General features: G+C 33.0%; 4 protein-coding genes across 4 annotated transcripts; 2 read left to right on the top strand and 2 right to left on the bottom strand.

The window, feature by feature from the left end:
- Positions 1–348: 348 nt before the first annotated feature.
- Positions 349–1,449, bottom strand: PHYBLDRAFT_166737 (hypothetical protein; the record flags this gene model as incomplete). Its single annotated transcript, XM_018435468.1, has 1 exon — positions 349–1,449. The coding sequence occupies one exon, from the start codon at positions 1,447–1,449 to the stop codon at positions 349–351; it is 1,101 nt and encodes a 366-aa protein (XP_018293537.1).
- A 2,836-nt stretch (positions 1,450–4,285) lies between these two features.
- On the bottom strand, positions 4,286–4,998 carry PHYBLDRAFT_158420 (hypothetical protein). The gene has a single exon (XM_018433785.1). The coding sequence runs from the start codon at positions 4,818–4,820 to the stop codon at positions 4,488–4,490; it is 333 nt and encodes a 110-aa protein (XP_018293536.1). The 5' UTR covers positions 4,821–4,998; the 3' UTR covers positions 4,286–4,487.
- Positions 4,999–5,282: 284 nt separating this feature from the next.
- On the top strand, positions 5,283–6,179 carry PHYBLDRAFT_158419 (hypothetical protein). The gene is made up of 2 exons (XM_018433784.1): positions 5,283–5,927; positions 6,124–6,179. The coding sequence occupies exons 1-2, from the start codon at positions 5,331–5,333 to the stop codon at positions 6,172–6,174; spliced, it is 648 nt and encodes a 215-aa protein (XP_018293535.1). The 5' UTR covers positions 5,283–5,330; the 3' UTR covers positions 6,175–6,179.
- Positions 6,180–7,722: 1,543 nt separating this feature from the next.
- Positions 7,723–8,434, top strand: PHYBLDRAFT_166735 (hypothetical protein; the record flags this gene model as incomplete). The annotated part of the gene is made up of 2 exons (XM_018435467.1): positions 7,723–8,106; positions 8,165–8,434. 2 exons carry the CDS (start codon positions 7,723–7,725, stop codon positions 8,432–8,434), a joined length of 654 nt encoding a protein of 217 aa, XP_018293534.1.
- Positions 8,435–14,271: the final 5,837 nt, after the last annotated feature.

Genomic DNA, 14,271 nt, shown 5'->3' with positions numbered 1-14,271 from the left:
AGCATGTCCTGTAAGCATGTCCGTAATGGTCTCCTTATTTAACAGGATATTAAAAATTAAAATTAAAGCTTGTGCTTATTAGATTTATCTATACATATATATAAAAAACATATTATGTTTTGAAATCATCTTTATTATTTTAATAATGGTAATGGTAATGTTAATGTCGACAGTAATAATGACAATACATTCACAACTCCAAAATGTGTGTACGTTTTTTTTGAGAAAAAGAAATAGGGATGAAAGGAGGGTATATGAAGGAGGTATGAGGGATGAAAGGGAAGGGGTGAAACCAAACACTAAATAACTACATTGAGAACCTTTTTATTGCTGTTTTTGTTTTTTAGGTTATTTTTTGTTACTAGAAGATCCGATCGTTGTCTTACGGCGAAACAAAGCAAATGATTGACTTTTACTCAGTATTCTATCCTTGTTTGATGAACAGCTGCTACTAAATCCACCGAGGTTACTGAAGTCGTTAGGGTCGCCGAGGTCTTCAAGGTTGCCAAGATCGGAGAGACCGGTAGGAATACTGGGGCTGTTAGAGCCTGTGTTTAGAGACTGCACAGAAGGATTAAATAGATCTGGAGCAGATACGTTCCATGGTTCTTGTCGAGAGATTGCCCTAGAGTCTTTTTGCTTCCACGCCGATATAGATCTCAGAAGTACATCCGATACAGATCTGCGACGGTGAATGCAGTCTGCCTTGATAGATTCAACAGAAGCAAGAATAGGAAGAGAGGCAGAGGTAGAAGTGGAAGTGGAAGTGGAAATCGGAACAGAGCCGGCCAAATCAACAGCAGTAGTAGTAGCAATGATATCAGTAGTAGAAGTAGGAGTATCGGTAATAGTAGGAGTAGTTGGATCTGATAAATAAACAATCTGATGACTAGGTATGGGAGAGTTAGGTACACTGTCTGCTGTGTTGACCTTTGACTGACGACGAGGAAATAGAGAGCGTTTGACGTCGTTTAAGGACAGCTGCCGGTGTTTTAGAGTCTGGAAATGGTTTCTGAAACTACGCCTGGTTGGCTTTTCGCGATCACCGGCACTGATAATGCTATTTAATTCAGGCTGTGCTGGTATCTGATGATCTCTTGGCTCGTCTGTAAATGTGTTTGAGAAATTTGGAAGTGGCGGTCGATGTCTTTTAAATAAAGATCTATTAAAATAAGATACTTGATCCTGGTCATAATCCTGGTCATAATCATAAGGATGGACTTGTTTGGGAGACAGGGTACTAAGATCAAAACTGATGGATCTGTTTAAGGAAACAGAAGAAGTGCTTTTTGTGGAGATGTCTTGTGCTTTTGGTCTCGATGTACAACTTGCTAGAGATGAGATCCAGAATATGGAGCTGTAGATGTGGTACCAGGCGTTGTAGAGCTGGTTTTTTATCGTGTCCCATATATTGGTTGTGAATAAGGATAGAGATCGATACATATCCATGGTTGACCGCATGAGCAGCAAGTAGAAACAACAACAGTAGAGAAAATATTATATTTTTAGGCTTTGTAGCGTGTATGAAGAATAGTGAGAGAAAGAGAAAGAGAAAGAGAGAAGAGGTTGATAAATAATGAAGCAAATAAATAAAAGTGATAATAGAGTATTTATTTATTTATTGGAATTGATAAAGATAATAAAGATAGTACGTGCTGAGGAAACTAAAATAATACGTGAAATAAGGGGGTGAAAGAGGAGGGGTAATAGGTTTCTTTCTATTGGATGTGGAGTGCATTATGTTTGGCATTTGGCATTTGGCATTTGCTGCTGCTATCTACTTTTACTTTTACTTTTATTTGTATTATTATTATTATTGTAGCTTTTCTGTTCAAAATACAGTTGAGAATTGGATTTTGGTATTCTTCTTATAATAATCAGTATATGAGAAATATGTGGTTTAGTATTATTTTTGGTTGGTCGGTTGGTCGGTTGGTTTTGTTTTATTGCTACAAAAAAGAAGAACAGTAATATTAATATTATACTTATATACAAGTGTGTGTGTGTTATTCACTTTCACCTGTTGTTATCCAAATTTCAGGTTTCTACTGTATTATATCTTTACTCCAATATTGTTTACCAAGGTTGGATCATATGTGAATATAAAGGTGAAAGAAGTAATATTATATACATATAAAAGGAAAAGACAAAGAGGAGAGCTATTGGGTTTTTGGGGGAGAAATGGAAATGATCGGAAAGGAACCAACTTTTTTTTTGTGTTTGTGTGTGTATGTGTGTGTGTTTTTTTGGTATTTTAACAATTTTTATAATCAAGCACATGAAAGAAAGAAATAAAGAAAAACAATTTGTTACAATAAAATACGCAGACAATTTGCTCATTTATATAAACATAAGAACATAAGAACATTGGTGCATTGGTGTATTCGTACATGCACACATAAGAATAATTTGTTTTATTTTATTTCTTGGCTTGTGAAAATCCCCGTCCTTTGTGTCATGAAAACTATATATATAAAAAAAAAGCATGAGATAATTGAAATACAGTAAAAGAAGGGTAAATTTATGTAGAATTGCAGATTTGTGATACTATGTACTACAGCTGCTTTGACAGGACTTCCGTTTTTTTTTCTGGTTTGAAATATCATTCACAATATCAGCTAAATTGGATACTTCTTGTGTTGAGAAATCTGCTTCAAATAAACTATCAGGTTCCAACGCTGCCGATGTAGAAAACAGGTATTGGCAAATCATAATCGGTGTTTGTGTCAATGGTCTTTAGATTTTGGACGTCGGACGTGAGCAGCAACTTTTGTGGCTAATTTGAGAGCAGATGACTTCTCCAAAGTACGCAGGATATTTTTCACGCTTAATTTATTTCCAAAATTCTGTCACCTCCATTGATATCACCCAGATTGCCAATTCTTAAATTAGCCATTCCTTGTGATCAGTGGGAACATATTCTGCAAAGATATTCCTCTGGTGCGTGATTGTATACATTCGATCGGACATAAAGAAGTTGGTAGCATAAGATTTCAGTGACAAGTTTCCAGTACACGCCAATTTTGCCCTGAAGGATTGGAGAAAGGCATCTACCCAGAGAGGTGGTCAGAATTAATTAGTCTGGTTAAATAGCAATGTTGTGTCCTACTAGAAAATATTGTCTGTCTTGCCAGTCTGTCCGTAAGATGCCCCATATCTATCTATTTTTCTTGGTTTAATTCTCAAGACACACAGAGAAAACGCTTATATAATACTATAAATAATATAAATGATTACCAAAAAATGATTATTACTAGCACTGTGATACCTTGTATAACTGAGGTTTGACAGTTGTCATTTAACTCTATATTAATAATAAATAAATAAATAAATAAAAACCAGCAAGAGCAAGAGCAGGAACAGAAAGAAAATAATAATAATATACAAATGAATGAATTGATTAATTTGTATGTGTTTTTGGTTACCAAAGATAATGATAGCTGAGTAAGGGACAAGGTAGAAAGCATAATTCTTTATTTTGTTCCTATTTCATTTTACTCTTTTCTTCAATTTTATTTTCCATTTTCCATTTTATTTTATTTTATTTATATTATTCATACTATAATATAATATAATATAATATAATATAATATAATATAATATAATATAATTAATTAATTATTAATTATTAATTATTTTTGTTATTTTCTTGCTGTTCGTTCTTGTTTCTATTTTATTATAAGATGCAAAATATACAATGGATCACACAAACACTACTTCTCTCCTTCATATTATCTTTTGTTATTACAAATGCAGAATCAATATCAATAGATTCAGATAAAGACAATACATCACCACCATCACCAGCATTCTCATCAGCATTCTCATCAGCATCCTCATTAGCATCAACTTCTTCTTCTTCTTCTTCTTCTTCTTCTTCAACCTCATTAAAAGACATAACATTACAAAGATTACTATTATTGGACAATTCACTCGAGATCAATTCCCAATCCACCTGGTTCCCAACCGCAACTTCTTCACTTTCCCATACACGAACAGCTCAACTATCATACGCTGCATCCGCAACCCCATCCACTCGAGCCAATGTAACCAGCTCACAATCCAACAATACAGTCGGTGCCTTGGTACAATATCAATTTTCATGTACACTTGACAAGGTGTTTTGCGGAAAAGTTAAAGATGCCGTCGATTCGGCCATCAATACCTTCACCCAGGTGGTGACAATCAAAAACAACATGACGTATGTTTTAATATCTTCTTACTTTACTATTAAAATCATAATAATGATGATAACGATAAAATACATATGAATCGATCAATTATTCAAAGAGGATAACAACCAAACATCTTTATAGTATATGGATTTCATACTATAATTTCTGTGACAAAAAGTGTAACAATGGTACCTATGGCTGGGGTGCACCCACCTCCCAAGTAAGCAAGAACATATCTAATTATATATTAGTTAAAAGTAAATAGCACATTTCGTATATCTATCCTATCTATTTTGGGGTTTTATTGAACTTTCAAAGCAACATTAGTTTACACTGCCATTTTTTGATGATGGGGCCGACTTGAATTATGTGTACCCTCAGGCACTTGCAAAACAGCTTGCCCCATACAGTAATACATCGGTCTGGGCCGACCATGACGTAGACATTGAGATCAACCATGATGCGTATATGGCCGCTGTTGATTTTGACAAGGCCCAGAGTGAAGGATGGAACGCAAGTTCTACGAATAGTAATACTAGTAGTAATGTTCCTCCTGGTGGGAAATATTGGTTTTTTAATGACACGGCCGCAATTCAACAACACCAGATCGATGTCCGGTACATTGTACTCCACGAACTGTTGCATGGCCTGGGGTTCATCAGTGCCTGGGCAGCATACTTTTGGACGGACGCATCGCCTTTCAGAACACTGGTGGATGGGTTTATTGATGCGACCGATCTGCAGATTGTGACTCCAGGGCCTTACTGGTACGTCAATCAAGACACCGGGCCGGCATTTATTACCGGCTTCCAACCGACGATGATCTTTGACAAATTCCTTGTGAGTGTGATTGAAAACAACGATACGAGCACGACCAGTATCAATAGTAGTAGTAGTAGCGGTAGCGGTAGTAGCGGTAGTGGTATTACTGGCAATAGTACAGCAGGCGACAATGAGAATACAAATGATGCCAGTGGTGATAATAACCCGCTTAACATTACTACTATAAATGGAGTCAGTCATGCAAATCTGTCGACTATTGGATTCGACATGCAAAACTTCTGTGTTCAGGACAGCGACGCCTTTATTATCAACTTTGTCCGGCAGTTCAATCGATCTAGCCAGGCCAAGAATGCACGCAAGCTCTGGAACTCGATGTCGCAGCCAAGGACGCTTCGGTTTGACTTTTTTGGGCCATTGATTGCCAACAGCAGCTTCAATACGGACCCTTATCTCAAGCAGACCTACCAGAACATGACACTCCTGACGGGCTCAAACGTGCTGAGCTCGCAATCAGAACAGTTTGACCGGACCAACAATCGACCCGGGATTTCTATTTCGCACGTCGATGACCAATATGCCAGCACACCCGACTTCCTCATGACGCGGCACTACATCACTGGCCAGACACTCGAGGAGCTTGTGAGCGAGATGTACGACAGGTTGCCGGTCATTCGGTACAATACGACGCTCAACAATGGTACACTTGTGTCGCAGGTGTACCGTTCGCCAATCGGTCCAGGCATCCTGAGGATTCTAGACTCCCTGGGCTATTCTACTGTCCTGACTAAATCGAATTACACAACTGACGGAGCCGTCAAGACCTACAAATCCAAATCGGTGTGTGATGACAGCAATAACAACCATGCTTTGACCAAGGTTACCCCTGTCACATCGGCAGGAACGGGATTGGTATCCTTGTTGGTCTGTTCGACGACGTCGTGGTTCAACCCAGCCGCGCACTTTTATTATCTACTTGTGATTATTGTATCAATGAGTATTATATAGCAATAACGAGCACATAATTATTATTTTTTAATTGATATATATCTATCTATGTATATCGGTTTATATAATATCCGATTAATATATATATATGTAAATGCACATATTTTTTGCTTTTGTTTTTGCTTCTCTTATTTTGTCTAGTGCTATTTTTACCATTTACTTATTTACTGTTAATAACGAGCACAAATCTCGTTCTTGTTCTGATGGTTGATTTTGAAAAATAATAATGATATTAAGAATAAGAATGTGTTTCAATAAATTATTCAAAATTTATTTTTATTTTTATTTTTATTTTTATTTTTGATGGGCTGTGAATAGATTTCTGGCATGTTCTTTGGCTTATTGTGTACTGTTTTTGGGAATTTCGATTTTTTAAATAAAAATAATAATAATGGATTTTCTAGTCCGACCCAAACTGGTAAAAAAAAAATATAAAAGAGAGAGATAAATCGATAGATAGACAATAAAATATAAGAGAAAGGAGGGAGTGAGAAAAAAAAAGGGAGTATGAGTCAAGTAAGGCACACGTACGTTTATGATTAATATGTAATTTTATTTATATGGGTATGTGGGTGGGTGGGTTGGTGCTTGTGTGCTTGTGTGGGGATTTAACCCAAATAAAGTAAGTCCATTGAATTGAATTGAATTGAATTGAATTGAATTGGGTTGGGTTGGGTTGGATTTTATTCTATTCTATTGTGTAGTATCGCATTGTATTGTATCATGTCGATTTGGTAATGTGTAGATAATATTTACCAAAAGAGGTACAAGAAAGATAAAGATTATAAGAAAATAGATATATAAACAATGTATGTATTTCTCAGGGTGTAATTGACAAATGATACTACTGTTATTATTTGGCTTGTGATAAACTCTTATCCCAAGTATTTCTTAACATTTTGAGTCATCTATTTTTTTTCTTAAAAAAAAGGGGATCATTATGTTTCAATTTTACCAAAAAAAATCCAGTTCTCCGGTTTTCCGGATCTTTGAGTTGGTCAAAAGTTCTCCAGTTTCTGTCTGCTGTTTTGATATATATAAAAATTGAATACCGAAGAAAAAGCGGACAAATAGATTACAAATGTGTCCGTATAAACATTTAAATGTCATTTTATATATATTTAATTAATAAATCATCCTTAAAAAAATAATCGGTTGATCTGTGAGAATGCATGTGAGATGAGGAAAGAACAAAGAATCATATGAAATATAATCTTTAGAGAATAAAAGAAAAATAAGCGTAATATTGGCTGTTTAAAATCCTTGATACAGTTCGATAAACTTGATTAACGCTGTCAAAATAATATTCTATTGTATGTATAGGTTTAATGACAATTACTGCCAATAACTAATAAGAAGAAAATAAAAAACATGAAGAGGAAATCAATAGCAGCCATGGATTTAAAAGAATTGTCATCGTGCAATCATTGATATTATAGACCAAAGATAGGCACAGGACACCCTGCTTTTCTAAATATACAAAAGATACATTTAAAGTAAAAAAAAGCGTGTGTTGCCATGGAAATAAACTCTAATATAAATAAATAAATTTGTATATATAAAAAAATTTTCAAATTAAAAAAATATATATAAATACTTGTAAATCTCAGCCATTTTCGTTTCTCTTTTGCTTTCCTTCATCCTTTGCCAACAACAAAAAATATTATATATATTTATATATATATATATATATATATTCATAACACACACATACACATTAGCATCCAATCAACATTTAACATTCATACTTAACATCACCATGCCTTTTTCTAAACAACCATCATCACTACGATCAAAATGGTGCAGTCTAAAGTCTCGTTTCTCTGCTGACCCACTTACCATATCCACAAAACGACGAACATCAGACTGTAGCTGCTGTTCAAACCAATCATCAACCTCTTCCGCATCAACCTACCTACCAACACCCACAGACTCACCACAAACAGAACACTCACACACCCATAAACGTAAATTGAGTGATTCACTTACACTCATGTCTGACCACAGCACAAAGGCAGAGCGTCTGTTCTCCAGTATCCCAAACCTCTTTAGACGACCCAATTCACTTCCACCATCACCCACACTAGACATTGCCAAAGAAACGGCTGGTGTAAACGAATTATATGCCTATGCTCTTGATGAGGTAAATTATAACATTTGATTCATCTAAAGAAAACTTTATTAATTTATGTGTTTTGTAGATCAATTATGCTAGAGATTCTGTTGGATCACCTTATTATCCTGGAGATTTAGAGACAACACGAGAGGCAATCGATAACTACAACCGTGCATTCGATACCCTAGTCCAACAGACCACAGATATGTGGTTCCGTAATTATATTGAATCACAATTACGTCCTCGACTTGACTATCTCGAACGAACATATAACTCGCTTCCCGACTCGATCAATGAAGAAGACTCGATCGAACCATCATACTCATACTACACCACCGCCATAGACCTCTATTAGACTTGCATCACATTTCATCTGCATTTTTTTTATATAACATTTATTATCTTGCATCACCAAATCATTGACAATCCAAACAACCGGTAACATAAAAACACAGTCAAATGAAATCCAATCCAATCCAATTCCATGCAAACCCAAGCAAATCCAAGCAAATCAAAATCAAGACCATCATCATCATCATTATCATCATTATCATCATTATCATCAATTATCATCACCATCACCATCATAATCATCATTATCATCAATTATCATCGTCACCAATCAACCAGCACAAGAAATTCTGCCGTTTATCATTACTATTACTATTACTATAATCATAGTACAATTGCCATCATACGCACCCAACACATTCATACAACGTTTAGACACATCATTCATTTATAAGCATTTTTCTTAAAAAGAAACAAGAAACACTATAGACAGCACATACTCTTTTTATTTATTTAATTATTTTTCACTATAAGCATTTCTCTCTTTTTCACCCTATCCAAAAAAGAAACACTCCCCTAAGCATTTCTATACACTATTTATTTAAGCCCTAAACATCATCTTCATATTCATTATTATCATCATCACCAATATTTTCATGCACATCTTTTCTCTTTGTAATTTATATTATATTATTTATTTATTTTAATTATAGACTTATTACTGTTACTACTACCTTTATACAGAACAGAACAGAACAAAAAACCCCCCTCCACCTCTTCATTGTACATTTCTCGTTATTCATTCTATAGACAACAACAACAACATTACAACTCAATAAACACACACACACAATTTGCCACAACGCAAAACAACAATAACAATTGTAATAATATATATATTAGTAATTATTTTATATAAAAGGGTATTAGCTTAAAGGTATAGCCGATTCTCCACTTTTTTTTGTGTTTTGTAATTCCTGCAACATGTATATAAAATACACTATTATATATATAAAAAGGAAAAAAGACGAAATCTTTGATTCTTTGGCTATTCTATAAAAGGAATATATTCTTGTCAAATTCTGGTATTACACCGCGTGTGTGTCACAGCAACGAGTTTTTTTTTATATTATGTAATATATATTTATATATAAATCTTCGGGTGAGAGCGGTTATTTATTCTTATTCTTATTCTTAGTTATATTTTTATATTGGATAATTGAAAATCGTGTTTAAATCAACCAAAAGAAGAAGAACAAAAAGACAAAGAGCAAATAGAAAATAAAAGATGGAAAGGAATAAAAAGGGAATCAGCCAACAATTACTCTATTTTTCTTTCGTATATATAATAAATGCTTATATAATGTATGTATGTATGTATTTATATACATAATTCTGCTGACTATTATAAACAAGAGAATATAAAAGAGATATAATATTATTGGTGCAGTGTCAAGTATTTTAGCATTTATTTATTTATTTATTTTTGCATTAGTGTCAGGTCAGTAAGTGGTATTGGCGTGAAAGAATAAAGAATTTTAAGAAAGGGCTTTATTTTAATTAATTAATTGCCTTTTAATTATACACTGAAAAACGGTATATTTTGTCAGTTTGAAAACGATAAAAATGTCACTTTACTAAAAAGGATTGTCCACGGCTCTTTCATACATATTTCTCTTGTGAACATGTCGACCTTGTAACCCGATCGTCTATCGGAAGCCGATTTCTCAACACAAGAAGTATCCTATATCCGGCCCTGTCGCTGTCATCTTTACCATCATCCAAACCAAAGTATGGACGTCCTTTGGGCATTTGGTGAATTGAAACCAGCTAACTCTTCAACAAACAAACATATTGATCGTTACACTCAGGAATAAGAAGGTTGGAAAGTGTTTAAAAGGGACAAAGGATTATATTTTATTTCATTGTATATTGGTTCATCTCTTTGAAGCTTATTAAATCGAATTACTAATTAAGTAAATAAGTATGTAATAAAAAAAAAATAAAAAAAAAAGTGCTCTGATGGATAAATTATTTTGTATATATATTTATAATATTTATAGTATTTATAGTATTTTCAAGTACAGTCACAGTTACAAACTCTAATTATATTCAAATTACAGTCAAATCACAATCATGATCCGAGAAAATCAAAGATCAAAATATTTTTACCATTACTTGATATTAATCTCAATATTGACCATTGGCTATCAATTAAGCAAATCATCAATAATAATGTGCATATAACTATAAATCTATATAAAACAGATCATTTTTTGTAATTTTGTCATTCAAAAAAGAATTTGCTGAATTGCTGAATAAGTGGTCAGACCATTGATACACGATTGACAGAATTGACAGAAAGATAATATATAAATGATCAATTAATGCATATGTATTTATAGATAGATAAAGATAAAGATAAAGATATATATATATTAATTGATTAATTGATCGATTGACTGATTGACTGATTGACTGATTGACTGATTGATTGACCTTTTTTTTTTATATATTTTTTATTCTTGGCCTTCCTTTCATGACCATGAATACCCAACAAGAAATCACATCAGCGCCATAAAATAATAATAATAATAATTTACATTCAAAAGCAAATACAAACATACAAGCATTTATTCGTTAATTTAATGAATCAATTAACTATAATTCAAACCACGTATGCTAATCTTTTATTCCTCTTCTTCTCTTTCTTTACGTTTAAGAGACGTCTTGGAATCGTCTTTTGATCCAGAGCCAGAACCAAAAGAAGAAGAGGCAGAAGCAGAAGCAGAAGACGAAGACGAAGACGAAGCATTTTTGACATTCTTTGATGCTGAAGAAGGTCCATCCTCATCCACTTCATCAGAATCCTCTTCATAGTCATCCTCACTCTCTTCTTCATCAGACTTGAAATCCTCATCATCATCTTCATCGTCATCATCACCATATTCATGCTTCCAAAATTCTGCCAATGATGTACTCTTGTCTCCTTCTTCTTCTTCCTCCTCTTCTTCCTCTCCTTCCTCTTCTTCTTTTTCTTCTTCTTCTTTTTCTTCCTTGACTTCATCTTGGGATAATCCAGGTACTACTAATTCTGCAATATCCTCTTCTCTGGCCTTGCCCTTGCCCTTTCCCTTGTCTTTGGCTTTGGGTTTGTCATTATTGTTGGCTGTGTTTTCTTGATGATCGACATTGTTTGTATTCGCTTTGGATTCAATGGTGTCCAATTTGACGCGTTTATTTTCGTGCATTGTCATGTATAGTACGTGTATAATGTGTATATAGGTCTGTATGTATGTATATAGTATGTATATAGTATTTATATATATATTTTATTTATATGTATATGGATGTATACCAAGTAGTAGTAGCAGCTGTGAAAAAAAAAAGAATACACACACACACATAAAATAATAATAACAAAAAAACAGTCAAATTAAAATTCAAAATTACAAAAAAAAAATTAGTAAAAGTTTCTTTATATATATATATAATGTGTATATTCACAGTCTATCAAGGTGCTAAAATAAAATACCAGCATATATACAGATAATACTAGTCGAAAGTTAAAAGGAATAACAAGACAAATGATTAATAATTATTATAATCAACACAAAAGCATTGGAGAATTACAAAATCACTATCTGTAATTTCTAAAATTTGTGCTACGGACAGTCATTCAATCAATATTGAATTATATCTAATTATATATTACTCTAAGGAAGAATATTTTTGTCTGATTTAGTTTAGCAAATCAATTTTGAGGAAATGATTCCTTTTTATATATAACACACATATATATTGTGCTGTAATACAGATTTTGTCTTTAAAAGAGCAAGATACACATTCTATGTATATATATATATATATTTCTTGTTCTTGGTACGATATCAAAGCGCCTTCTCTTTTGAGGCTTTAACCACCTTTAAGAAATGTTGTGGTAATCATGACTTTTATGATTGTCATTGTGGTCTATTGATCTCATGGACCAAAAGAGTTAGCTATTGCCAGACAGTTTCTTTTCTTTGAGTTACCACGTTGTTTTCCAGAATGTCATTAGGCATGTGAGTTTTATCCTGATCGGGTGAAGAGAGTCAAAGCGAGAAATAGGCCTTTTTCTTCTTTTTATCTTCTTGGCCGATTAAAAGGAATAAAAGGATCATTATCCCTATTATACTCTTTATTTTATTGTGTTTATTTGAGTTTGTGTGCAATCTATTGTCAAGTGAATATATATATAAAAGAGGATGATGATATACACTTCTTTATTAGAAAATAAAGAATAAAGAAGAACCCTTTTACCCACTCAAAGTCTGTTGGAGTGGTAATATAGTCTTTGCGGATCTAGCCGATAAAACTCGTGTTATTCGGAAATCTCTACCATTGTTTACGGTTGGTGTCATTATCATCATCCGTTGTCGGTGTCGTTATTATTTTACTTTATTTTTATTCTTCTTATTGCCGTTGCCGGTACTGTTGCCCTTTTCCTTTATTTTTTGCTAGAAATTACCCGATAATTGAGAATCAAAACAAAAAAAAACCACAAGGTTTGGGTCTGAGTGAGCATATCAATAGAATAGTAATAATGTTTTGTTAAGGAAATAAATAAATTGCATGTATATAAAACGTGACATTCTACCCTATTGACTATACAGAACAGTGATAAAGAAAAGAGCTGTCTGTAAACAGAATGATTGGTACAAAGTTTGAACAATAAGAAAGAAAATATATGGAAAAATCTAGTCTTGAAAATAAAAACAAATTCAACTCTCTCTATATATACATATTTGGAATATAGATATGGCTAAACTTTTGCTTGTTTTATTTTCCTTTTCAGAAGTCATCGCATCGGTAATAAGAATAATAATAAAGGCAAGACATTGCTATTCTTGCTCAGTGGAGTTGACTATCATATTATATTTTGATCGTTATTTTTAAACAAAAATAAAGAAAAATCAAATATAAAGGAGAAAATGTGGCCTGTGCAAATTCATATATTTGTGTGTGTGTGTAATTTCTTTGGTTGGAATGAAGAGAGTTGAAAAGCACACACTGAATGTAAAATACAAAATCACGCATGTACAACTAACCTCACAAAGATGAATTGATCTTTCTCCACCTCCTCCTTTTTTGATATATATATGCTACACAATTGGGTGGCACAGTTAATATCCAACAATTCAGGAGCACAGCATAAACACACGGACAGATATATAGGTGTAAAAGATGTATGTTAATTATTGGTGTATCATTTTGTGCACCAGCTATAAGGACCATTGAATATTGTACCAATTATACTAATGGCATACTACAGAAATAAAAATGTACAAAACATCTGACAAGGCAAGACAAAATGTAATAGAAATGTACTCTGTGCTTTGAATTTTGATTTTTATTTTTATTAAGTGCCTCCTTTAAATATCTTTATTACTTATTACTTGTTTTAATAAACCAATCAATTGTGAAAGAATGTGTAAATTGTACCTTTTCTTCTATACTTTGTAGTTTGTCCATCAAATATATATTAATATCTATTGGAATTCGTGCTTTTACCTTATTTGTATGTTTTGTAGCTTCATTAATATACGCAAAAATTTAGGTAGAAAAGAAGAAGAAGAAAATAAAGAATCTTTACATAAAACTTGTAAGCAATTGAATGAATTATTGAATGGATTTGAAACTGATTAATATATCATACTGTAAAGCTAATTTTTTTTTCTTTTATTTTTGTACACAAATAAAAGCCATAAAAAGAAATAGAAAAGCAGATCAGCCAATTAAAACACAATGATGTTGATTTTACAAAGATAATCTCAACTCTTTCCCAATTATAAATAAGCAGAGATGTTTATCAAAAATCAAAGAAATAAAATAAAATCTCCTACTCCACACTCCTCCACA

This window comes from Phycomyces blakesleeanus (genome assembly GCF_001638985.1).
Source record: "Phycomyces blakesleeanus NRRL 1555(-) unplaced genomic scaffold PHYBLscaffold_7, whole genome shotgun sequence".
Taxonomy (NCBI): domain Eukaryota; kingdom Fungi; phylum Mucoromycota; class Mucoromycetes; order Mucorales; family Phycomycetaceae; genus Phycomyces; species Phycomyces blakesleeanus.
This window is presented reverse-complemented; position numbering and strand designations above follow the sequence as displayed.

What these genes read in the sequence shown, in the direction of transcription:
- PHYBLDRAFT_158420 (XM_018433785.1), bottom strand. Translation starts at nt 4,820, where the DNA reads ATGCAACAGTTCGTGGAGTACAATGTACCGGACATCGATCTGGTGTTG.
- PHYBLDRAFT_158419 (XM_018433784.1), top strand. Translation starts at nt 5,331, where the DNA reads ATGTCGCAGCCAAGGACGCTTCGGTTTGACTTTTTTGGGCCATTGATT. An exon ending in CAGCCGCGCACTTTTATTAT is followed by an intron (nt 5,928 to 6,123) that starts CTACTTGTGATT and finishes TTTACCATTTAC; the next exon opens with TTATTTACTGTTAATAACGA.